The 23,081-nt window shown below is 46.6% G+C and overlaps 2 protein-coding genes across 8 annotated transcripts in view; both read left to right on the forward strand.

Moving 5' to 3' along the window:
- The window catches only part of HSPA12A (heat shock protein family A (Hsp70) member 12A), a 184,022-nt gene extending 175,691 nt beyond the window's left edge, over positions 1-8,331 (forward strand). For both annotated transcript variants that reach the window (XM_033181583.1, XM_033181584.1), the window contains 2 exons: positions 3,044-3,147; positions 4,125-8,331. In XM_033181583.1, coding sequence (XP_033037474.1) covers positions 3,044-3,147; positions 4,125-4,762 — 742 coding nt within the window. In that variant the 3' untranslated portion in view covers positions 4,763-8,331. The remainder of the gene's footprint in view (positions 1-3,043; positions 3,148-4,124) is intronic.
- Positions 8,332-9,254: 923 nt separating this feature from the next.
- CUNH10orf82 (chromosome unknown C10orf82 homolog) lies at positions 9,255-17,080 on the forward strand. 6 transcript variants are annotated; one of them, XM_033181592.1, is made up of 7 exons: positions 9,275-9,477; positions 11,243-11,308; positions 13,690-13,908; positions 14,231-14,278; positions 14,603-14,789; positions 15,272-15,369; positions 15,485-17,080. In XM_033181592.1, the coding sequence occupies exons 2-7, from the start codon at positions 11,254-11,256 to the stop codon at positions 15,628-15,630; spliced, it is 753 nt and encodes a 250-aa protein (XP_033037483.1). In that variant the 5' UTR covers positions 9,275-9,477; positions 11,243-11,253; the 3' UTR covers positions 15,631-17,080. The 6 variants fall into 6 exon arrangements, with proteins under 6 accessions (XP_033037500.1, XP_033037483.1, XP_033037482.1 ...); XM_033181591.1 differs by lacking the exon at positions 9,275-9,477 and adding an exon at positions 9,505-9,631; XM_033181589.1 differs by lacking the exon at positions 9,275-9,477 and adding an exon at positions 9,648-10,179.
- Positions 17,081-23,081: the final 6,001 nt, after the last annotated feature.

The following is a 23,081-nucleotide window of genomic DNA, read 5'->3' on the forward strand; positions in this document are numbered from 1 at the left end:
AATGCCTGGGACCTGGCAAGTATTATCTATGTGTCCACTAAAAACAGAGAAACTATGAAAGCAGCGAAGTTTAGTTTTGGCCCCTGCTGTATCCCCAGTGTCTAGCAGAGAACCTGGTATGCAGTAGGTGCTCAATAAATATTTGTGAAATTAATCCAGTGGGAGTCTAGGTTTCTTGCCACTCTGAGTCCCTTGACTGATTTTGTGTCTCAGCTTGTTGCAAAATGAATATATTTAGAAGACAGTTTAAAGCTGAATTTTAAAAAAAAGATAAAAATAATAGATTTCTAATATTCTTAAACATTTTAAATATATATATACTATCCATCATGAAATGATGACTACAGACGGATTTACCTATCACATTTCATAATTACCTTTTTCTAATAAACCTTTTGTAAGGGAACATGTCAGACATTTACCCTGTAAAATATTCCACTGTCCAGCTTCAACAACTGGTCAGTTCCTGGCTAGTCTCAATCCAATTACTTTAAAGCAGATCTTAGAGAGATTATCATTTCATCTATGTCAGTATGTACCTCTGAAGGAGACAAGTTTTAAATCACAACCACAATACCATGATAACACTTAACAGTAATTCCTCAATATTATCAAATATTTAGTTAACATTAACATTTTTCTATGTCTTTTTTTTTTTTTTACTCTGTATCAACATCCAAATGAGGGTTGTACATAGCAGCTATCTGATACGTCCCTCGAGTCCCACTAACATAGGTTCCCCTCCTGGTTTTTCCTTCACAATTTATTTAGATGGCAAAACTAGTAGTTTGTCCTTAGATTGGAGTTTCCTATAATCTTGGCTTTGCTTATCTCACGTCCATGGTGTTACACAGCAGTTCTATCCTGTGGCTTTTTTTTTTTTTTCCTTTTTGCAAGTTGGCAGATTGACTTAGAGGTTTAATCAGATTCAAGTTTGAATCTTTGGCATATCTGCCTGATGGGTGGTGGTTCCTCCTATTGCCTCCCATCAGGGGACACGAAGTGTCTGCCCATCTCTCCTTTTGTGATGTTAGCAGCCATTGATGACTATTGTCTGGTTCACTAATGCATTAGGGGCGGCCACGTGGCCACCATCTTGGTCCATCACTCCTTCTCGTTTATTTTGCTAGAATACTCCCAGAGAGAGAAACTTGGCTCCTCAGTGGTTTGGTTGCCCTGAACTACAGCTCACTTAGGGAAGACAGAATAAATGGGTTGCTTTTCAACCTCTATTTATGAGTTAAAAAAAAAAAGGAATCAGTTTCCTAGTATCCACCAAAGTGTCTAATGAATTTTTCCTCCTCTGAGGGTATAAGGGGGAGTATCATTAAGAATTTAAGAATTTAGGCCGGGCGCAGTGGCTCAAGCCTGTAATCCCAGCACTTTGGGAGGCCAAGACAGGCGGATCACGAGGTCAGGAAATCGAGACCATCCTGGCTAATATGGTGAAACCCCGTCTCTACTAAAAAATACAAAAAACTAGCCAGTCGAGGTGGCGGGTACCTGTAGTCCTAGCTACTCGGGAGGCTGAGGCAGGAGAATGGCGTAAGCCCGGGAGGCGGAGCTTGCAGTGAGCTGAGATCCGGCCACTGCACTCCAGCCCGGGCGACAGAGCGAGACTCCGTCTCAAAAAAAAAAAAAAAAAAGAATGTAAGGATTTAATGTATTTTAAACCATGACAGTTCCATCCTTATTGACACCCAAACTGTCCCATCTCGACCAGTAGGAGCCTCCTTACATTGGCTCTGAGTCCCTTTGACACGACATTTGTGGTGGTCGACAGTGTCTTTGCCTTCTTGTATGTGAAGACACTCTTGGCTCATCTTGTACATTCCCTACCCCAGGCCTGGAGTCGGCCAAGCCCTGGTTCCTTTTAGTGGAAACCAAAGCAGATTTCATGTCAGGTCTTCTGAATGCCCTTGGAGCAGGGCCAGTCTGGACCCTCTTCCTGGGCTGATGTTCTCTGCCCTGTTGGTCCCCCACAGAGGGCACTTGTCCTTTGTGTGGAATCCCAAGACCTACCTGCACAGGTTGACAGTTCTGGGGCCTGTCAACCCTCCCACTAAGGAAACGGGCTACAGCCAGCCATGGGGTCATTCCATACGATACTGCATTGTCCTTTGGCCTATGCCATGGAAAGGATTCCTTTCCAACACGTTCTAGATTCCCATCCAGCATCTAGAACGTGTGGCTGGGAAGCTGCTGGTGTGTGCTGTGCATCAGGGACAGAGGCGCCATTTGCTTGCCCTCTGAGAACAGGCGGGGCACGCCCTGTGGGTTTGGGAATACACAGTCCCTGGCATTTGCTTAGTGCCAGAAAGTTTCCAGAGTGCTTTCACAGACATGGCATTTAACTTCATCTTTACAACAACGCCCGTGAAGGAGGTAAGGCAAGCGCAGTTATCCTTGACTGCCAGACATGGAGACAGGGCTTGGAGAAAATGGAGTCTAATCTGCCCAAAGTCCCAGAGCTCCACAGTGGTGATGGCCAGGCCAGAGCCCCACAATCCTGGATTCCTGTCCAAGGCTCTCTCTGCTCCACACTGCTGCTTCTGGACAGAGACTGTGAGGGCCACCTAGTATAATTAGGCTTACTCTGTCACCTGACAGGTGCCTGGAGGGCTGAGGACATGCACCTGAGCACACACATTTGTAGCCATAAGTAGCAGTACAATAAACTCTCCAGGGAGCCTTTAACGTGCTTGAATCCAAATATTGTTGGATTCAAAGTGTGATCCTGCAAAAGAGACAGTGAGCCCTTTATCTCCTTGTCTTTTGCACTAGACTTTGGCCTCCACTATCGCAGGGGAAGGTCGGTCACAGCCAAACTTAAGATACAGAGAAGAGATTACGTCTTAGCTTTTGAGCTTCTAAGGGTCCAGGTCCTGGCAGTTTAGGGTTTCCAAAGGTGCTTTTGATTTTCAACCCCCTTTCTGCCTGCTAAGTGTGACAGATGTTCTGCCAGGGCATGTGTCTATGCAGATAAGCCTGGGTATCATGTAGACCCTCACTGCCTGCTCTTCTCCATGCTATGCTCCTGCAGTGTGGATTTTGTGAAGTGGTCCTCGCAGGGGATGCTGCGGATGAGTCCAGATGCCATGAATGCCCTTTTTAAGCCGACCATCGACAGCATCATTGAGCATCTCCGTAAGTATCAGCCAGGGCTCGGCCACTCGGCAAGGCAGAACTGAGAAAGGGGACGGACTTTTCCAGCATCACCAGCTGGTGCCTGTGGAGTCAGTTGGCCTGGATCTGGGAGCCACAGGCAAGGGACCCGCAGGACTGGGCAGGGCTTGGCCATGTATGGGAGAGGTTGCTGGGCATAGACTCTGGATCCCTCTCCTTGTATTGCAAAGCTGCTGAGAGCATCCAGGCTTTCCGTTTGGCCTCAAAAGTCAGAGAGCTGGTAATGACAAAGAGGAAGAATTAAATAAACAAACAAAACTTTAAAACAACAAAAAAGATCAGAGGGCTGGAAGCTCTGGGGCAATGTTACCTGAGAGTGGCAGGCCCTAGGAAATGCATATTCTTTGCTTTACTGGGACATGTTAGACATCCTCACCCTGCTACGGAAGAAGGAACTGTTGTGTGAACCAAAGGAAGTTCTGCGAGATGGCAAATGGAATCTGGTCATGTCATTATCCTGCTACATTGGTGGCAGTACCCACGGACATATAGCAGACTCACCGGGGACCTTGTTCAGTATCCCATCCCTCACCTACCAAATCAGACTCTCTAGGAGTGGGATGGGATTTTTATGAAAATCAGAGAATTCTATTTATAACAGCCTGCCTTGACTTACCCAACAGAACCACAGTTTGGAGAGCTTTAGGAGTATTCATTTATGCAAACCAAATTCTACTTAAAATTATCACCATGTATCTGTTAAAATGCATTTCTACTTAGCAGCAGCTCTGGCTTTTATTCCATAACATATCGGTGTGCAAACTCCCTTTCTTTAAAAGACCAGTTCTGCAAAGATTCTGTTCAAGGAGCTCAGAGTAAGCCTGCCCTCCCATTGGTGCAAGTGGTCCTGTCCATTCCCCACAGATGCAGGCAGCCTAGTTCCCTCTTCCTTGCTGGCTTTTGGTGACAGGACCTTCTCCCTGCCTCTTTCCTTTCAGGGGACCTGTTTCAGAAGCCCGAGGTGTCCACCGTCAAGTTCCTCTTTCTGGTGGGCGGCTTTGCCGAGGCGCCCCTCCTGCAGCAGGCGGTGCAGGCTGCCTTCGGGGACCAGTGCCGGATCATCATTCCCCAAGACGTGGGCCTCACCATCCTCAAGGGCGCCGTCCTCTTTGGTCTGGACCCCACGGTCATCAAGGTTCGCCGGTCGCCGCTCACCTACGGGGTGGGCGTGTTGAACCGCTACGTGGAGGGCAAGCACCCGCCCGAGAAGCTGCTGGTGAAGGATGGCACTCGGTGGTGCACCGACGTCTTCGACAAGTTCATCTCTGCCGACCAGTCTGTGGCCCTGGGTGAGCTGGTCAAGCGTAGCTACACCCCGGCCAAGCCCTCCCAGCTGGTCATTGTCATCAACATCTACAGCTCTGAGCATGACAACGTCAGCTTCATCACTGATCCCGGGGTGAAGAAGTGTGGCACACTTCGCCTGGATCTCACAGGGACCAGTGGCACCGCAGTGCCCGCCCGGAGGGAGATCCAGACCCTTATGCAGTTTGGGGACACCGAGATCAAAGCCACAGCCATTGATATAGCCACTTCGAAGAGTGTCAAAGTTGGGATCGACTTCTTAAATTACTAACCCTCCTCTGCCCCGCTGCCTGCCCCCTGGGACTCAACTTATCTGCATCTGCTGACCTCAACCTTGACTGTTCTTTCCCTAACCTTGACCCTCGCCATTGCTCATGTGAATTTCAGCAGGGAAGATGAGAACCATCAGGGCTGAAAACAATTAGTGACTTTTGAGGGCACACTGGAGTCAGAAAAACAGAAATTAAGATTAAAGTTTAGGCGTAGAAAATTAAAGGATCCTGGAGGAGCAGCTAGTTTCATAGGTACAAAAGTGGTGAAACGGCCACGGAGAAGGGAATCAGTACGTTGCTGCAGCAGTGGTTGCGCTGCTTTGAACAGATCTCCGTTAAGTAGAATTTAGGATGCCCTATTGCTGGCTTTCTAGATTTAAAATGAGATCTTTGAACCAGGAGGAGATCTTCATCTGAGACTTTTCTTTTTAAATTTTTTGGATGGCAGTCAATATAAAATGCCACCCATCTGCAGTTAATTTCTTTTCATCATCATGTGATTAAAAGTGGTGATTCAGTGGGAACTGGGAATGTTTTTAGCTGGTGGTAGAAGGCTGCCTACACTGGGCACTGTTTTAGGTTCTCATATAATTTAAATAGCAAGGAGGTTCGGGGAAGAATAACCGTAGCCTTGGGTAATCCACCAGGGCTTTTGTGAGTAGGAGAGCTGATACCTCACATTCTTAGCAGGTGAAAACTTGCCATGATGGAAATAGATAGTAAAGAGTTACTGACGTATCCCAAATTCTATGCTGTGATATAAATTCCCAGCATGCCCAGCCCTGATTTCTGAGTTCATAAGTAATTCTAGTGAACCCTAGTAGGAATTCTGGGTAAGAAAATGAAGTTGCCATTGGTCTTGTTTGCATCACCAAGCCCAGGCATCCAGAAGAGCCCCTTACCTTGAAAAGCAGACAGATTTTAAATTAACCCCGCCTTCCCACTCACCTTCATCTCCCTAAGAGTTTTGGCCATTGAGTCCCACATTTTGAAAGGAATACATGGGTGAAATTTGGGAAGAGAATCTGTGCTATGCAATGTTTCATTAAAACCTTCAGTTTTTCAAGTCTCTCTAAAAATAATTTGTAGATCTATACTTGATGGATTAAGTCAGTTTTGTTTTGTTTTTTCACAGCAGGCCTGTGGCTTGCCTGCATCAGAATTGCCTGGGTGCGTGTTCAAAACGGGTTCCTGGATCTGGGCCCTTTTTAACTGAGGCCAACTGTACCAGAATCTGCATATGTAGTGTAGACTGCATCATGGTTCAACTGAAATTCGAGAAATACTAACTTGAGATTTCGTGAAAGTTCACACACAGACCACAGCTTGCACTCTGCAGGTGTTCCCTTTGGGCTCCCTTAGGAAGAGTGCTTACACGTGAAGGTGACCCCATACCTTGCCCTCTTGGTCAATGGGATTGGGGCGCCACCTGGCTTGGAGATGGTACTTTTAACCCTCACAGGAAGGGCCAAGGGAGGGAAAAAAAATTGCAAGAAAGGGACACCAAGAACAGAGCTGACTGAGGAACCAGTTGGAGGGTCTTCACTCTCTCCTTCCCCACTGTACAAAACCAGTTTTCTGCAATATTCAGGAGCCACATGAGGAAAAAGAATCAAGAATCTGACTCACAGCCCATCTGATCTGTTCAAAGCTGTTTTTTCCACCTGCTGAAATTCATTAAATCACAGGAGGCATGCATAATGAATGGAGAATGAGCGAACTTCCAATGCAACTTGGATTCACAAACCCATTATCATAGCCAATATGCAGATTTTAAACAGCATTTCACATTTCATTTGACCATGTCTTCTTTTTCACATCGCCTGCTGCAGAACTCCCTACTAGAATGTGAAACACAAACAAACCACAGAACTAGAGAGTGCTGGTTAGTCACGTAACTTAGTAGCGGAATTGTGTATCCAGGCACAAAGGTGTCTTTGCTAGTGTTCTCTTGCTACCTGCCCTGCTTCAAACGCTAAATGGTACGGGTCTTTCTTTGTTGCCAGCCATATTCTACAAATAAGACTTTTCAATGTAGTTATGAGTAATATAATTTTATGTACATATAATGTTAGAATATTGTACAGAATCTTTGTTTCTATGATGTGCTTTTCTTGTTTCAAAAAGGAAAATGATCCTTGATTTTTGTTGATGATACTTTTGTTACTGTCCTTAATTTTCCACAGTTTGATTTCTTAATTGTGCTCACTAAGCATCAGTTTGTGCTAATGCCAAGCTATGGACTATGTACGCAAGACTGAGCAATAGACAGAGGTGCCTAGGGTCAGAACACACTGAACACACATGGACCGCCTGGATCAGGAGCCTCATCAGATCCTTCTCCATGCACATCCTTCCCAAAGAGTCACAGATTCCATCGAAAGGAGCAGATTCTATCAATTCTCCTGTGCAGACTTTAAGAGCTGAATGTTCTGGGTCTGGAAGCAGTGTGACTGCACAGAACAAAGAAACGCTTTGCGTCCTCAGGGGTCGTTGACCTCTCCTTCCGGGACACAGTAGTCACTCTGAGGGCAAAGTGTGGTCCACTGTGTGTAATGTTTTCAGGATGCTAGGGTCAAAGAAAGAAACCAAGTGGTACATAAGCCCAGCTTTTCTGCTTGGCTAAGTGTAAGTGTGAGTAACATGGCCAAGCCCCTCTTTTTTGGGCTAAAGCCTTTCCCACCTTGCATTAACGCTATCTCCCTGTGTACTGTTTCTCTTAAATGAGCAGATAGAAATCTGCAGTGTTGGCAGACAGGTGATGGAGAGGATGATAATTTTATCTTTTGGCCACAGAGTTGCAGCCCCAGTTGTCAAAGTCCTTAAACAAAACCCCCATAATCCATCCCTACCCCCACTGGAATATTCTAGAATAAGAGCACTGGATAAGTACACTTGAACACATTTTTCTAATCTTAGAAAGCATCTACAAGGCCTGTTGTCTTGACCCATTACTCAATTGTCCCCGACATATTATCTGATACTTACCTTTCTAGGAAGCGGAGTCATCAAGGCTTTCCCTTGTAACTGCCCTTTCCAAACACAGCAGGCATAAATAAATGCTGAATAACAGACAGGTTACAGACAGGAGGGGAAACAGGAGGCACCATACAACTGTTTTTGCAAAATGATGGCTGAGTCCAGATTATAGAGGCTGCCTTACCCTTAGAATGTTATTTAGACCAAGTTTAGCTTTTAGAGTCCAGGTCTGGTTAATTGCCAGGGTAGCAAAGAATCGCATGCACCAATGTAAACAGGAGTCAAAACGCATTATTAGTCAAAGATCGAATTTCACATTGTAGAAATGTATAGCTGTGATTAAGCTGCATATGTATGCTGGGAAATGGCTTAGGTGGATGGCTAGTATAAAAGTTGTTGGCCATAATGTCACACCTCTCATCTGCTTGAAATATGGACCAGTATTCTAAAATATCAGCTACTGGGGTCTCGTTCACTACAAGATAAATTCAAACTTCACAGAACTTTGCAGCAGTTCACCACCAGAAAGGATTGTGTCTGCAAACTCTTGTCTTCACAGATGCCTAATAAAGCAAAACTCTGAATCTCATGTGGCCCAGATTGCTTTTCCCCCATCCTGGGTTTGTAAACTGCATGATGGACACATCAGTACTGACCGCCCTCTGTACCCCATCTCAGGTGGTGGAGGGAGAGTTTCAGTTTTTGCCAGGTGTTATACGTTTTATTAAGTTACTTTAACAAGACTAGGTCCTCTGCTGGGAACCAAGGCCCCATCGATATGCACAGAACCCGTTTTCTCTAGAAGAAAGTGATCTAGCCAGAAGGAGGGCAGGTAAGCAGAGTGACCACTGCCAATGCCACTGCACCCCAGTGAAAGTCACTAAAACATGCAGAAGGCCTGGACGGGCTCTTGCCCCTGGGCATCCCAGCCTTCACGTGAAACTGGCTGTGTCCAGAGCCTACACCTGAGTCACCCTCCAGAGTTGGCTCTGAAAGCTTCCTTATGGCCCGAGGTATTTCTAAATGAGGTGATAAAAGAGAGGTATAAATGGTGGTAGGCTCCACCAGCCTTCATTTGCAATTCAATTTTTAGACAAGTAGAGATAGGGAAGGCCTGGAGGTGCAGCAAACAAGCGTGTCCTGGAAGTAGCGCAGCTTCAGCATCGTTTTCTGTGAAGGGAGCAGCCAGCGCGTGCCCGCCCCCACAAAATCTGGTTCATAGGGCGGACATCTTGGTAGGTTTCAATCCAATGAGAGGAAGTCTGGGTGCCCCACCAAGGGTGATTAGAAAGAAGGATGACTCACCTTCCCCAGGTGCACAGCCACTCTTCTCTGCCTTCACCTGTCCCGGCCACCTGAAAATCTGCCTCTCCTAACAAGAAAGAGACAGTGAGGGAGGGGCTGCTAGGCCCAGGAAGCTTCTGTATTGGAGGCGCCAGGGCCCCCAGGCCTCTCCTCCTCCCGCCCACTGCCGGCCCCGCCCCCTGTTCCCGCCCACCCGCTTCCCTAGCCAGACCAGCAGGCCCAGCCGCCGCGGTGTCTCCACCCGCAAAAACGCCCGCTTTGACCTAGAGCCCTCTGCATACCCTGTCCCTGGCTGGGGCAGCCAAGGCGCGGAGGACAGCTCCGAAGCCAGATGTTTGCTGCGCAGATGCCAGACTTTACACCGGCGGGGCGGGCTGTGCCGGGCGCTGGGGGAAGCGCCCCAGATTCACTCCGTTCACCCACCTTCCAGGTGGGACCCCGGGAAGAGTGGGGGAGGGGCAGGCTGGCCGCGGTGGGGCCTTTGTGCTCCACGGGGTGAGCGCACAAAGGCCTGGTGGAAGGCAGGGATCCTGGGCGGCCCGGCAGAGGCCAGGTGGGCACCGGATACAGCCAGCCCCGCCCAGGTGAGCGCTGGGGTGGGATTGGAAGAGGGTGGTAGGAGGGGTCCTGCTGGTACTTTCTACTCCCTCCTAGCCCCCTTTCTCAGGACATCGCCTCTCTCCCCACCCTCCTCCCTGCCCACCTCCGGGCAGGCTTTTACCCCAGCTGATGCTTTTGGGCAACATATCCTGTCCCTGAGAGTTTAGAGGTCATCTGTTCACACCCCCTTTCACTCTGGAGCCCTGAAACAGTTACCTCACCTCTCTGTGCCTTATTTTTCTCATTTATAAAATGGAGGTTCCAACAGGAACTCATTCTTAGGGAAGCTGTGGGGATTAAAGGAGAATGCGGTTCTGCTGCAACTGCATGGGCATAGCCCGTATTCCCTGTCTGTTGCCTTTTTAAATCGGGAAATGGGTATAATATAGCATTTATATCATGGAGCTGTTGAGAGGACTAAACAAGCGTGGAAAGCTTTCAGAAAAGTAAGCAGCTGGTCAGTATGGGTGGGACATGGTCTCACAGCCAGATCTGTCTGACTCCAGGCTCAGTGCTTCCTCCCAGGAGCCAGGTACGTGATGCCAGGGGTTAGACCGGCCTAGACATGGCACAGTCCTCACTGCTGTCAGCCTGGCAGGGGCTGAACTGTCTTAACAATCACTATCATTGCTGACTAAGCCATGACTGTGGCCCTCCCCTCTACCCTGAATCCTCTTCTTCCAGCCTCAAGGGCATTGCTTTAAACAGATGAACTGGCTCAGCAGGCAGGACTTGGCAAGGCCTCAGCCCACTTGGGGGGGAATGACCAGCGATGCCCAAAGAGGGAAGGTGTCTTATTGCAGAAACAGCATTCACATAAACTGATGTTTCAGCGGAGCCCGCTGAAGCAGAGGGTGGCCTCTGCTTACCCTCCTTGGACTCCATGTCTGCCTTTTGGGACTTCCTGATTCCTTCAAGCCAGAACTTCTTCTCCCTTGTTGTGCATGCATGCGTGTGTGTGTGTGTGTGTGTGTGTGTGTGTGCCGGAGGATGCGGGGAGGCTCCTGTGCATTGCAGGATGTTCAGTAGCATCCCATCCCCCACTTCTGACAGCCAACTATGCCTCTGGACATTGTCAGATGTTCCAGGGGTGATGGTGGGGGCTGGCAAACATCACCACTGCAACCTGATTTCACCTGGATCAAGAAGGGGGTCCTGGGGTGTGCAGGCCTCATCTCTCTCCTCCCCTGAGGTTCATGAACCTCACACAGGGGCTTCTGGGCTTGCTCAGCGTTGCATTCCCAGCCTCTATCATGTTTCACAGCCATAGTATGAGTCTAGTTCACAATTACTGGATGGCTGGAGGTTGGATGGAGGGGAGGGTGCTTCCAGGGAGAGGAGACGCTGGTAGGTGTGATCTACAGACTGTTACCCAAGTTAACAGAAAAGGTGATGGGCCCTTGGTAATAGGTCATTGGTTTATGACTGAAGCCAGCTATGTCACTGGCTTTGGGTAAGATGGTAGTGCTGCCTCTCAGGCCCAACCCCTGGCAGTCATTCTTCCACTTCCAAGAGCTTGTGCACACTCAACAGTAATTCCTTAAGGTAGTGACTTTTGATGAGATCATTTCATTCCCTCTTCCCTCCACTAACAGAGAGCGAAATCATGGAGCCTTCTAAGACCTTCATGAGAAACCTGCCAATCACACCAGGCTACAGCGGTAAGTGTGGATGTGCCCTACAGCTGTGCCCGGCAGGGGAACCCGTGTCCTGGTCTCTGTCCCTGCCTTGACCCACTGTCTGTCTGTGCAGCCAACTGGACCAGTCTAGGCGCTCTAGCTTTTGAGACATGCATTGAGAGCATTCCATCGCTGAAGATGGCTGATGGCTGGGTTCTGAGAGGAAGAACTTAGACCACATGTCCCAGAACATGGCCTGGTATGCAGAGGAAGCACTTAATGCCTGTTGAAAGAATCTGGACCAGGATAGACACAGTGTGATGAGGATAGACACACGAATAAGTAGAGGCCCTGTCCTCCCCAAGTTTTCTCAAGTCCTCCACAAAGGTTATCCTTGTGCTCCCATCCTTTCCTGCATCCCCTAAAGGAAGGCTGACCAACAGCCCTGGTCTACCTGGAACTGCCTTTGTCCTGGGACTGCCTGGGACTTTCCTTAACACTGAAAATCTTGCATTTGGGAAAATCCTCAGTCCTTGGCAAACCAGGACAATTGGTTGCCCTACCTAGAGGCTATTCCTCCTCAGGCTTCTGGGCTACTGAGAACTTACTAAGTCATATCCCTGTGGGTGACAAACCCAGTGGTCCCCACAGACCCTTGGCTCTCCCATACAGCCGTTCTCAGGAGGAGTGGTGCTAGGGGGATATTCCAAGGTTGCCCAGCCTCACCCTGGTCCTAACGGCTGGTTGAGAATGGGCTTTGGGTTCTGACAAGCTGAGGTTCGAATCTCTGTTTGGCCACCGTCGATGAGACTGTAAGTAACTTGCCTCTCTGTGGTAAGTACAACATTCTATAAAATGGATGTATTAGTTTTCTAGGACCACTGCAACAAATTACCACAAACTAGGTGGTTTAAAGCAATGGAAATGCATTTCCTCACAGTTCTGAGGCCAAATGTTTGAAATCGAGGTGCCCGCAGGGCCATGCTCTTTCTGAAGGCGCTAGGGAAGGATCCCACCTTTGCTTCTTCCAGCTTCTGGTGGCCCCAGTGTTCTTGGCTTGTGGCAGCATCTCTCCAGTCACTTCATCCTCACATGGCATTTCCCCCTGTGTCTCAAGTCTCCCTCTTCTTTCAGCTGTAAGGACATCAGTCATTGGATTTAGGACCCACCCTAAATCTGGGATGATCTCATTTCTAGACCCTTAATTACATCTGAGAAGTCCCTATTTGTAGATAAGAGCACATTCACAGGTACCAGGGGTTAGGACTTGGATATATCTATTTGGAGGATATAGTTCAACCCACTACATGGGATACCATAAGATTGTTGTGAGGATTAAAGGAGCCAGCATACATAACCTATTTTAAATGTCTTGGTCCTTAGCGAGACTCAATAAAGGTAGCTTGTATGCTTATGTGCGTGCATATATGCACTAATATAAAACCTAGGCAGATCAAAGTAGGCCCTGATGGCAGGGAAACCACTGTGGCAAGGCCTCTAGAGTCTTCCTAATATTAGGATATCTTTTAATCGTCCAAGGGTTGGGGAGACTGGGTGATGTGTGGAAGGCTTCCAACACTGTCAAGATTAGTAATTAGATTCTTCCAGAGGGGGTTATTGCAGGGCTCAGGGGGTGAGGATTGCTACTTTCAACTCCCAAGTCAGGTTTTGTTTTCCTGGAGACCATGGCAAAAATGTTGGGCTTCCATAAGGAGAGAGATTTATTTATTTATTTTGCAGTTTAAAACCAAGTTCTTAACCAGTTTTCCTCATTTGTTCTGCAAAAAAAAAATGGTTTTATTGTGACAATGTTATAGTACTTAGGATTCAGCCTCCAGTTTCAGTAAATAGTTGTGTTTTACCCATACTAATTGTAATGATTATATGTTACTTGGTGGGAAATGGTGAAAAATTGTGCTAGGAGTGGGTCTTGCAGATAATGAATTTACCTTTTTGTGTAATAGGGCTCTGCTCTTAATAAGCCTGCAATTTCCTGATGGTCCGGCAAGAAAGATCCCAAATTGCATTTGGGAAGTGTCGAGGAAAATAAGCTTTCTCTCTCTAAAGAGATGAATACTTTCAATTACTCCTTAGACTATCATTTTGGCCCATTAAATGCTTTCCCCATTTTCCATCAGGCTGACATCAGGGGCTTTGCTATTCAAAGAATATTACTGTCACCGCCTTTGTTGAAATGGGCCTTCCCTCCCCAGCTCCAAGGTCATTTTTTGTGACCTTGGGAGGGCCCAGTCACAGTGGAAACAACAGCACTGTTTGTATTAATGGCCTTTGGGAAAATGTAGTGTTGTTGGCTGAGGAAGAAAGGCCAAAGGGTGGGCTGAAATGCTGGGGAGTTTAGGCGGGCTCTGAATTCCTTGCTGGCCAGTCTTGCTGAAGGCCGTGATTCCATTCGGCTCTTGCAGGCTTCGTACCATTCCTCAGCTGCGAAGGAACGTCCAGGGAGGATGACATGAACCACTGTGTGAAAACCTTTCAGGAGAAAACACAGCGCTATAAAGACCAGCTGCGGGAATTTTGCTGCACAGTGGCCACTGCCCCGAAACTGAAGCCTGTCAACTCCGAGGAGATGGTCCTGCGGGCCCTGCACCAGTACAATCAGCAGCACCACCCCCTGCTCCTGGGTAGCAGTGTCCTGAAACCATTTCCCCTCACCCCTGGTCACCCATGCAGATTCTCATAGGCCAGCTGAGCTGCCCCAGAGTACCCAGAATCCCACACAGTTCCAAATCCCAGCGGTCAGTGCCAAACGCAAAGACTCCATTTCTTAAAATGAGAAAGATACATTTCTTTTCTTTTCTTTCTTTCCTTTCTTTCTTCCTTTCTTTCTTTCCTTTCTTTCTTTTCTTTTCTCTTCTTTTCTTTCTTTCTGACGGAGTCTCACTCTGTTGCCCAGGCTGGAGTGCAGTGGTGCAATCTCAGCTCACTGCAACCTCTGCCTCCCAGGTTCAAGCGATTCTGCCACCTCAGCCTCCCAAGTAGCTGGGACTACAGGTGCGTGCCACCATGCCCGGCTACTTTTTGTATTTTTAGTAGAGACAGGGTTTCACCATGTTGCCGAGGGTGGTCTCGAACTCCTGACCTCAGGTGATCTGCCCACCTCGGCCTCCCAAAGTGCTGGGATTACAGGCATGAGTCACAGTGCCTGGCCGGAAACAAACATTTCTAGAGGACAGAGCACAGTTCTGGTTACGGAAGAGGGTGCTGGTCTCAGAACTGGGAGACCCTAGGCACGCCACAAGTTTTCAGGCCTCAGCTTCTGGATCAGTGGATAACATTTTTTAGTTGCTTTCTCTGTGCCATGGTGTCTTTTTACAGAATGCAAATATGTAAAGAAACCTCTCCAGGAGCCTCCAATCCCTGGCTGGGCAGGCTACCTGCCGAGAGCCAGGGTCACTGAATTTGGCTGTGGCACGAGATATACTGTCATGGCCAAAAACTGCTACAAGGACTTCCTGGACATCACAGAGAGGGCCAAGAAAGCACATCTGAAACCATATGAAGAGTGAGTCTGGTTTGGGTCGGCGCCCCAGGCACAAGATCCAAGGGAGAAGTGCAAACCCAGGACAGGGGTTTACCAGATGTCCCCATCCCAGCACTAGGACGATTTGTGTGTGATTTGTCTCAGAAAAGGTGCCTCATTTGTAGTTTCAGGGCTTCCCCAGTAGGCAGCTGCCCCCTGCTCCTGACCTGTGCTCAGCATTCTCCAGCAGCTCTACCTGTGGTCTTTGCTGGTTTGCAGGGAAGGGCTGGGAGTAAAAACCAGCAGGGCTACCATCCTGGCAGTGGCTTACGGCCCACAGGTACTGAGTGGCCTCAGTTTTCTCTTCTGCAAAATGAGGAGGATGATCTTTGCCTTTAGAATAAATTGTAAGGAAATAAACATACCATGTTCATATATTTACTCTTATATATTATATTTATATTTATTCTTATTCTATTCTGAATGAAAGGTCCATAACTTCGTGACTTCTGTTCTTGTTTTAGAATATACGGAGTTAGCTCCACAAAAACTTCTGCTCCTTCTCCAAAAGTTTTGCAGCATGAAGAGCTGCTGGCAAAATATCCCGATTTTTCTATTCCAGGTGAGGAGGGCTGTCTCTTTCCTTCCTACTACTGTAGGGGATGAAATGTGTGCAGTGGCTTTTCGGCTTAGCTGGGCCAGGTGCCTTCAACTCACACGGATGGTTTCTCTCCTAGATGGAAGCTGCCCTGCCCTTGGAAGGCCCCTGAGAGAGGACCCCAGAACTCCGTTGACATGTGGCTGTGCTCAGAGGCCAAGTATACCATGCAGTGGGAAGATTTACCTAGAGCCACTGTCCTCCGCAAAGTATGCAGAAGGCTAGAACCGCAGCGTCTCCCAGGGAGAGGTGAACTTTAAGTGGGGCTTCCGAAACCTGCCGTTCTCGTGTTGGAATCATGCCCAATGAGCAATAAAGAAATTTAATAACAAGAATTTTTTAACTGCCGCCTGCATCCTGAGTGGTTGACAGTCGCATGTCATTAATGATAAAGACCTTTTTTTTTTTTTTGTCATGTGGGAATAAAGAGGCTGCTTTCCGCATGCTGAAGTTTCTTGTGCGGGTTTTCTCCAGGTTATGTTGACCATGAGCTAGGGTTCCTAACCCCCGAGGTAACACTGCAGCCAGGCCAGGATCTTCACTGAAGACCTTGCCCAACCCTCTAACCAAACAGTCTCTGGGTCCTGGCATGTTACTGACAGCGACACAGACACCACGCCCACCCCAGCCCTGGTTTTCCAGAATCCCGGTCCCCAGAAGGGGATATCCAGTTGGCAGATACCAGCTATATTGGTGTGGTAGGGCTGCCTCCACAAAGTCCCACCAACTGAGTGGTTTAAGACAACAGAAATTTATTGTCTCACAGTTCTGGGGGTGGGAAGTCCAAAATGGGTGTTAGCAGGGCCCTGCTCCCTCTGAAACCCATGGGGGAATCCTTCCTCACCTATTCTTAGCTTGTTGTGTTTTGCAGCCATGTTGGCATTTCTTGCTACTAACTCCAGGCTTCCTGGGTGCCTCTCTGCCTTCTTCTTACATGGCCATCTTCTTACAAGGACATCAGTTGCACTGGATCGGGAGCATGCCCTACTCCACTGTGACCTCATTGTAACTCATTACACCTGCAATGACTCCAGTTCCAAATAAGTCACATAAAGTACGGGGACTAGGACTTTCACACGGTTTTTTTTTTTTTTTTTTTTTTTTTTTTGAGGGACATGGTTCAAGCTGTAACACTGGATAACATGCTCTTGCCACTAGCAGGCACCCTGACCTCCCTCAGCAACCATCCGCATGCAGAAGAAATAAAAAAAACAGCTCCTGGGACAATGAGACCGTTGTCCTCCGCTTGTCATCCGCTCAGAAACATGCAGAGCCACACGAGACAGCAAGCTGGGTCTGGGTCTGGGAGGTTTTTTCCAAGGCAAGAATTTTCACCTGGACATCCTGGGCTCCCATGATTCCATGGGTAGAAGTCAGAAGGTCAGAGAACTTTGATGAGAAAAAAAGTTACATCATTGTTTTCACTAACCTCCAGGCGAAATTTAGTATTTCCTTCCTTGATGAATGTAAGCCACAAACCACTGCAGGACCTGTCACCTTAGCCTGAGAGCAGTCACGGATGTTTTTGTATCACGTGGCTCTGGCTGCAAACAGCTTGAATGATGTTAAAGCTCATCTCTTTATAATCATGGTGGTTAATTATAGTGGCTATATCTACTCTCTCACATACTGTTATTCAATATAAGAATAAAGAAACAAATGGCTGTTTTATAAATTTGTTCTTTTTAATATTTTGATAATATTTCAATATTGTTTCCCTTGTAATCTGATGTATTTTGCTTTAAACATTTGGAAATATTGTTCTGACAAGAGGCCCACGGGTTTCGTTAGACTGCCGTGGGTCCCCACCACAGGCATGGTTAAGAACCTTTGTCTAGAAAAACAACCAGGAATGTGTGTAAAGGGAGATTGTCACACAAAACCAGAGAACGGCACCTTCCCCACAGGGTTCAGGATTATAGTACATTTCATTATTTTTAAATGATATGATGGAAAAATGGTGTTGTATAAAATTACGTAGGATCCCTTAGGCAGGTCATAAAACTGTACAATAACACCAGACCTGTGCGTGTTACTCAGACACACAAACTCATACACACTATAATCCTGCTTTTTGTTTGTAAAAAAGGGTTGGGGGGGGTACTAACCTAAAATGCTAGCAGTGGTCATTTGGATGATGGTCCTATTGGTTACTTTTATTTATTTATGCTTTTCTCAATTTTCCATAGACAATAGGTATTGTTTTTATAAGCAAGAAAAAAGTCATTAAAAATATCCCTATTTGAATTAAAAGATATTTTAATATTTTAGAGATTAAATGTTTAAAGAAAGGTCAGGTGCAGTGGTTCACGCCTGTAATCCCAGCAGTTTGGGCGGCTGAGGTGGGTGGATCACCTGAGGTCAGGAGTTTGAGACCAGCGTGGCCGACATGGTGAAACCCCATCTCTACTAAAAATACAAAAATTAGCCGGGCATTGTGGCGCATGCCTGTAATCCCAGCAACTCAGGAGGCTGAGGTGGGAGGATCTCTTGAACCGTGTAGGCAGGGATTACAGTGAGCCAAGATCACACCACTGCACTCCAGCCTGAGCAAAACAGTGAGACTCCATCTCAAAAAAAAAAAAAAAAAAAAAAAAAAAAAAGCGTTCAAAGGAAAAAAAGCCACATCTCAATAGAGGGTAGCTGGCATTCCCTTCCAAGGGCTGAGGCAAAACTCAGTGAACTGTCGGGATTTTTTCCCAGTGTTCTGAAAACCCTGGAAGAGTTAAAACCCACAATCTTGTAAAGGAAAGGTGGAGCTAGATCTCCCCACTGCCAGGACTCGGGGGTGGCCCAGCCTGCTGCATCTGTGCTGGCCTCTCAGGAATGAGAGACAGGAATGGATGTGTGCCCGACCCCCCTCCCAGTTTGCAGATAGCTCCTAGGGCCTCAAGGTTATTGAGGGTCTTTGCCCATGAAATTAACGGGGTGTTAGGACTGAAATGACCCCTTGCAACTGCCCATATCTTACTTCCATCCATGGGATCTTATGGTGCATCCATATTTAAGTCACTGACTAATTCATTTTGCACCAACTTTTAAAAAATGACTTGAGCTGTAAAACTGAAACAAAACCAGAAAAAACAACCCAGTGATAGAGGTAACAAAATTGAATAAAGGCAATTTAAACAATTCTTTAACAGTATCTAATTATTCTACAACTTCGTGATTAAGATCACGGAGTTCAATGTGCAAATCTGTAACTCCCTTTGTTTAAGCAGTTCCGCATTGCAAATCTTTTCCTTAATCTTTATCCTTTCTGTTTCTCCCTAGCCTATAATTTCTAGAGTGTCGTCTGTTGGCGGGGGAGGTAGAGAGGTGATTTTACTGCTCAGTAAATTATCATTATTAGCACAAGCTGCATCTGTAATGAGCTCATTCTTGCCACTAAAAACAATTTCCATTACCTGATCAGAACATTCCTGGGGCCGACTTGGGCCTTTTGTTGGGATAGTTTGACCTCCATGGCAATCAAGTGCTCCTTTGGGGTCACTTCTTCCTCTCTTCCTTTTTCTGTGCAAGAATTGACAGTTCTTTTTTTTTTTTGAGATGGAGTCTCGCTCTGTCCCCCAGGCTGGAGTACAGTGGCACAATTTCGGCTCACTGCAACCTCCGCCTGCCAGGTTCACGCCATTCTCCTGCCTCAGCCTCCCAAGTGGCTGGGACTACAGGCTCCCGCCACCATGCCCAGCTAATTTTTTGTATTTTTAGTAGAGACGGGGGTTTCACCGTGTTAGCCAGGATGGTCTCGATCTCCTGACCTCGTGATCCGCCCACCTCGGCCTCCCAAAGTGCTGGGATTACAGGCGTGAGCCACCTCGCCCGGCCAAGAATTGACAGCTCTCTTCATGACCAGTGTGGAGAGGGGATGCCATGGTTCTCCATCCCCACTCCCCATCCTGCAGAGTCGTGGCCAGCTGGCTATAAGTGGGACCTTAATCACAGCTTTAACACAACTTTACTCAAGCACAACTGTGAAGTGTGTGGACAGGAGTCAGACTCTCTGAGTTCATATCCCAACTCAGCTCTGTTTTTTTTTTTTTTCTGGCTTTGTGACTCTGAACATCTTCCCTAACCTCTTTAGCATCATATACCTAGTTTCTAAAATGAAGATAACAAAAGAGTCTACCCAGTAGTGTGGGCATAAAGAGTAAGAGATTAGGCAGGTGGTCAGTCTGGCCCACACATGCTCAGTAAATATTGTTATATCAATTACATTTACCATTTGGGTAAAAGGACCTGGAAAAATTGCTGTAGATGACATGCACTGAGAGTATTAGGGGTAATGTCTTGGAGCCCACATAGGGAATTATTGGCAGAACAGAGTTCAGAGCTCCTGGCTCCTGAAGAGATGCCCTCTGCACCATGGCAGCTGTCTTCCTGGGATTCTGCCCTGTGAGGCAAGCGGCACAGGTGTGATTAGCTAACAAGGAAAACAGCAATAGCAACAGCCAGTGAGGAGAGTGCTTGCTGCTGCTCAAGCTCTTTGTCTGGAATAGCTTATTGAATCAGGATAAATCACTTTCATTTCATAGGTGGGGATACTGAGGCACAAAGGGATTAAGCAATTTGCTCAAAGTCACACAGACAATAAGTGGCAGAGCCAGGAGTAGAACTCAGGCAGTCTGAGGCCAGGGTCTCACACTTAACTTTCATGCCTGGACTGCCACATCCTGTGGATCTCTTCAGTGGCCATTGTCACAGTAACATGAACTACTACTAAATGGCTCATGGTTTCAACATCGAATCAACCTAGAAAAGAGATGAAAGGATAAGCAAGGAACACAAAAGTATAATAAATGTGCCGGAGTCAGTATACTGGGGTTAACGATGCCGAGAGCTGGGCTTTGGGGATCCTCATACCGGTCTGTGCTTCATAACTGCCTAGTAATCTGGTGCAAGAAACTTAACTGCTCCAAGCTTCAGTCTTCGCAGTTATAAAATGACGATAATACCTTCCTCATGAGGCCATTTTGGAAGATTTAATGAAGTAACTCACACAAAGGGCTTAGCATGGCATTTTGCAGGCATAAAACTTGCAGGCCTTCCATCTCCTGTTGACCACAATGAAAAGTACTAGAAGACAGCAATAGCCACAAAGGCGAAGGCTGAAAGGTTCACTAGGGATGAAGACCCTTGCTCTCCCTGCCCTGCTCTTAGGCCTTGCTCATCCGACCCCTGTTTCACCCCCAGAATTTCAAGAGCAAGCGTCTTGACTTCTTTCCCAGATGGCCTCTAGTTCCTTAAGCATATTAGCTCTCCCCAAACAATCCAAAGTTTCCCTTGGTTCCAGGTCTAGAGTGAAAAACCCATGAGCGTGAGCTATCATTAGGCAAGGTTGCCCAGGCAGACAGACCCCATCCATCTGCCCTCTCCTTGGTAGCCTCTTATTTTCAGTTGATGGAGCATGTGGAGGTGGGGGAGAAGAATGTGGGGGTACACCAGCTTCCATTCATATTTAGATTCAAACCAGATTTGTCGGGATTCTCCAAAGACAAAGAGGGAGCCTGCCCTCACTTCTCCTGACCAGTCTGTGGCACCATGAGGAAGGGGCACCAGGCACTCCATGGTCTAGGGGAGCTGGGCACCCAGTCCAATGTCCTTTACACCTCATTTCTGATGGGTGCTATCCTGAAGGACACACAGGGGCCGCTCTTCCCAGTCTTTCTGTCTGACTGCAGGAACCTCTACCCTCCACAGTCCTAGACCCTGACTCTACAGTCTGGAGTCTGTCTGCTGTAACCCCTTGCCCAGTACCAGTTTGTCTGAAACCACTTCCATGCGCTTAAACTCAACCCAATTGCTGTGACCATAAAATATTTTTCAACCTTTTTGCCTAAGGGCGATTCTGACAATTCATGCATATTTATCTCACACCTACAGCTTTGTGAAGGTTGGGGTTGTTTGGTTTTCCTTGGTTGTTCCCTGCCCCTCCATTTTATCTACTTATGAACACTTTGAGGACCTTTTAACCAGTGTGTTCAAGAAACTTTTCTATTAGTTTCATTGTCATGAACGCAGCAATTTGGGGGCCACCTCAGCCTCCTGCCCTGAAGGTGCCAACTCTTTTAATAGGACGTAAATCATTAAGACCCTCTCTTCTAAGTCAGAGTTTGAAAACTTTTTCTATAAAGGGCCAGATAGTAAATATTTTAGGCTTCATGGGCCATATGGTCTCTGTCACAACTAGTCAATTCTACCATTTTTGCAGGAAAGTAGCTACACACACACACACACACACACACACACAAACATATCTCATATATATACCTATGACATACTTATATAGATAAATGAATAGGTGGTTGTGTTACAACAAAAATTTAGGGGCACTGAAGTTTTAGTTTCATATAGTTTTCTTGTATCCTGAAATATTACTTATCTCTTGAATTTTTAAAGAACATTTAAAAATGTAAAAAACCACATTTGAGTCATACTAAAACAGGTGGCCATGGGCTTTAATTCACGGACCCCTGCTTTAAACTAAAAATTAACCCAAGAGGATGATGCTAGCCAGTATCTAGTTGTATGTGATTGATTGATTGATTGATTGATTGATTTAGAGACAGAGTTTCAGTCTTGTTGCCTAGGCTGGAGTACAATGGCGCAATCTCGTCTCACTGCAACTTCCGCCTCCCAGGTGCAAGTGATTCTCCTGCCTCGGCCTCCCGAATAGCTGGGATTACAGGCGCCTGCCACCACACCCAGCTAATTTTTTAAATTTTTAGCAGAGATGGGGTTTCACCATGTTAGCCAGGCTGGTCTTGAACTCCCGACCTCAGGTGATCCACCTGCCTTGGCCTCCCAAAGTGCTGGGATTATAGGCGTGAACCACCGCACCCGGCTGTGTGATTTATTTTGTAAGCAACATGGGTGAAGCAGGCACTCCTTGAGAGACACCCCCTCAGAGCAGCTCAGAAACAGAGATCCTCTGTATCCAGAACACAGAGAAGGTAGCCCAGACCAACTGGCAAGAGGGAGGGGGACAAAGAATGATGTGTAGCTTGTATTCACCGGGAGAAAGCCTGCAATTGCTTGAAAGAAAAGGTAGAAACAAAGGAATTGTAGAGGCTTTTCATACCCTGCATTAAAGTTAAAATCTAATTTAGATGAAAATGGATGCATAGAAATTAAACGTGCGTGTGTAGCTCTCGTCATTAAGTTGTGGGCCCCGTAACGAGAGCTTTACCAAATTTATTCCCTTGGCTTGAAAATAAAAATGCTTTTTGAAATTTGATTTTGTTGTGTTACAAATTGTTTTAGCTTTGTGAATAGTACAAACCCCATTTCTGATCTGCCTCAAACAAAAATAGAGCATTAAAGTGTTTAAGATTCAATCAAAGGCTTGCTGTGAGTGGCACAATATTAAAATAACAGAAAAATCAATTCAATTTTTATTTTGAATATGATTTGTCACAAATAGCATTCTAATAGATAACACTGATTATATGGTAGCAAATGTAATTTATATATACCAAGTGCTCTGCCTTTGTCAGAGTCAGCATTAAGGAATTTGACACGTATGCAGGAGAACAATAAATGTCAACTGAAATATATACCAGTTAGATATCAATGGGATGCTGAAATGAATGATGCCGGCACATGCTATACTTATAAGTAATAATATGCAGTCTAAAGTAGCCTGGGTTTTCAAATAAGAACCCTTTTTATGTTGT

Source organism: Trachypithecus francoisi, unplaced genomic scaffold (assembly GCF_009764315.1).
Source record: "Trachypithecus francoisi isolate TF-2019V2 unplaced genomic scaffold, Tfra_2.0 Contig01579, whole genome shotgun sequence".
NCBI classification, from domain to species: domain Eukaryota; kingdom Metazoa; phylum Chordata; class Mammalia; order Primates; family Cercopithecidae; genus Trachypithecus; species Trachypithecus francoisi.